This window comes from Olea europaea, chromosome 4, assembly GCF_002742605.1.
Source record: "Olea europaea var. sylvestris chromosome 4, O_europaea_v1, whole genome shotgun sequence".
Taxonomy (NCBI): domain Eukaryota; kingdom Viridiplantae; phylum Streptophyta; class Magnoliopsida; order Lamiales; family Oleaceae; genus Olea; species Olea europaea.
This window is the reverse complement of record NC_036240.1, coordinates 15,389,810-15,391,770: the sequence shown is the minus strand read 5'-3', so window position 1 is coordinate 15,391,770 and position 1,961 is coordinate 15,389,810. Positions and strand designations below refer to the sequence as shown.

Here is a 1,961-nt window from a genome sequence, read left to right as displayed (position 1 = left end):
TCAAACTGGCTCTTGAACGAATATTTGACTCATACCAGAATATACAAGGAATGGATTTCAAGCAGACACAATTGGCATTGCTTGCTCGATTATTTGCACAGGTAGGATCTAAGGTTTCCATGGCTGCTTAAGTAATGAATTGAACAATTGTATATCTTTTGTATTAACGTTATGTTGGTCATCATATTTTTGAACTTGGACGTCGTCGTTGATTATTTCTGTTGTAACTAGGATTTGGCAGATTGGAATAGCAATGAACCATCTATTAGAAGAGTGGTCACTAAGGCATCTAATCGAAATAGACAGTGAAAAATGTTAATCTGTGCAGAGAGACTTAACAATAAAAAAATAGCATTTGTTTTGTTTTCCTAGAATACATGGAGTTAGATTCCTTGGTTACTGTATCTGAGGATTACTTTATACTCTTTCGTTGCACTCTCTCCTTCCTGTAATATCAACTCCTGACTTCTTACCATAAGAGCGAGATATATTCGAGGATGGAAAATTTGCATGATTACTTACTCTACACCAAGCAGTTAGTGTGTGTGTGTGTGTATATGTATATCCAGAAATCAGCATGTAATTTGCTTCTTCCTTGGCTACTTTATTTTTTAAATGAAAATTCAAAAGCTCTAGTGAATTGAGCCATGAAATTTTTAGGCTCCGTTTCATTTCCCCCCCCACTTAATAAGGTTCTTTTGATATTTAACCCCTTAGAATGTGCAGCGGGAAAGATTAACCCCTAGAAATTGTTAATCTTGCAAAGTTATAGTGTCTTACACTGTTTTGACTGAAGGTAGCATGGTTGCAGTGCTCAAAAACTAAAGAATAATCAGTTACCAACGTATCCTTTTTCTTATTTTTTAGATTGATGCTGACACGGACGTGGTTTTGATGATGCAAAAACGAATTGTATCGGACTATCAAGAGCAAAAGGTACCTCTCTCTCTCCCTCTGCTCAACAGACTATCGGTGGTGTCTGTGACGGTTAACGAATACAAGTTTCTAAATTGTCCACCGAAATACAAAAATATGCTTGCTAGAGATATGTGGATCGAAATGTCTTTCATAATTGTATATAATGTGATCGTTATCAAAATAAACTAATTACTTCCCTGACTTTTGAATGCTAAAAATTAAGTGTGGTCTTCTTGGCTTTGGGAATACCACAGGTCTGAAGAGCTAAGATAAATCTTTCCCACATGCTTTAGTAAGATTGTTTTAGCCCATATAATGACTTTCTCAGCTGGCATGCTTTATTTCTTCCTGTCTTATATTCAAGACTTGATGAGAGATCCTTCTTTCTCTAAATTTCCGTGGAGAAAACTGTTGAAGATGCAAGTAGTTAGCATATATTCTGTATTATTGTAATTGATTAAGTTGATTATTTACCATAAATATACCTTACCATGGATAGAGGTATACAATCTTGTACTTAAATACCTTTGCTCTGAGTTATATTGAATTATTTGTTCAGACAATTTATCAACTCAAGTTAATTGTTGCTGCTCTTGAGTAATTTTTTGATGTATTTTTGCATCGCGTCTACTTGTAATCAATCCCTTAGGTTGAGCGTGTCGCTAACACCTTGGCTTTATAATTTCCTATACATCCATTAACTTTACATTAAATAGCAAGCACCTGTGTACAGCCACCACCATTTTTTTTCTCTCGGCAGTTTAATCCCATTTCTCATTCTCCTCAAAGTCTTCATCTTCCTCCAAGATAGCTTCTCCACCTAAAATCTTAGACTCTCCTTTACATAATTAGGAACAAGTTCAGAACTCAACTTAGGGGAATAGTCTTGTTGAGAGGTTTTAAGAGGTGATATGAAACCAAATGAGGAATGGGAATTTTCTTACATGTTCATTCAGGCCCACACTTTTGAGAGCAGTGAACAAATTAAGATTACCACTTTTTTTGGCTCAAGAATTTCCCCGGGGGAGGGGGGGGGGGGGGGG

At 36.2% G+C, this 1,961-nt stretch overlaps 1 protein-coding gene across 1 annotated transcript in view; it reads left to right on the top strand.

The window, feature by feature from the left end:
* The first annotated feature begins 6 nt into the window (after positions 1–6).
* LOC111393778 overlaps positions 7–1,961 on the top strand; it is a 4,317-nt gene continuing 2,362 nt past the window's right edge. The window contains exons 1-2 of the mRNA XM_023019477.1: positions 7–101; positions 868–936. Of these exons, the coding sequence (XP_022875245.1) occupies positions 51–101; positions 868–936 (120 nt within the window). The 5' untranslated portion in view covers positions 7–50. The remainder of the gene's footprint in view (positions 102–867; positions 937–1,961) is intronic.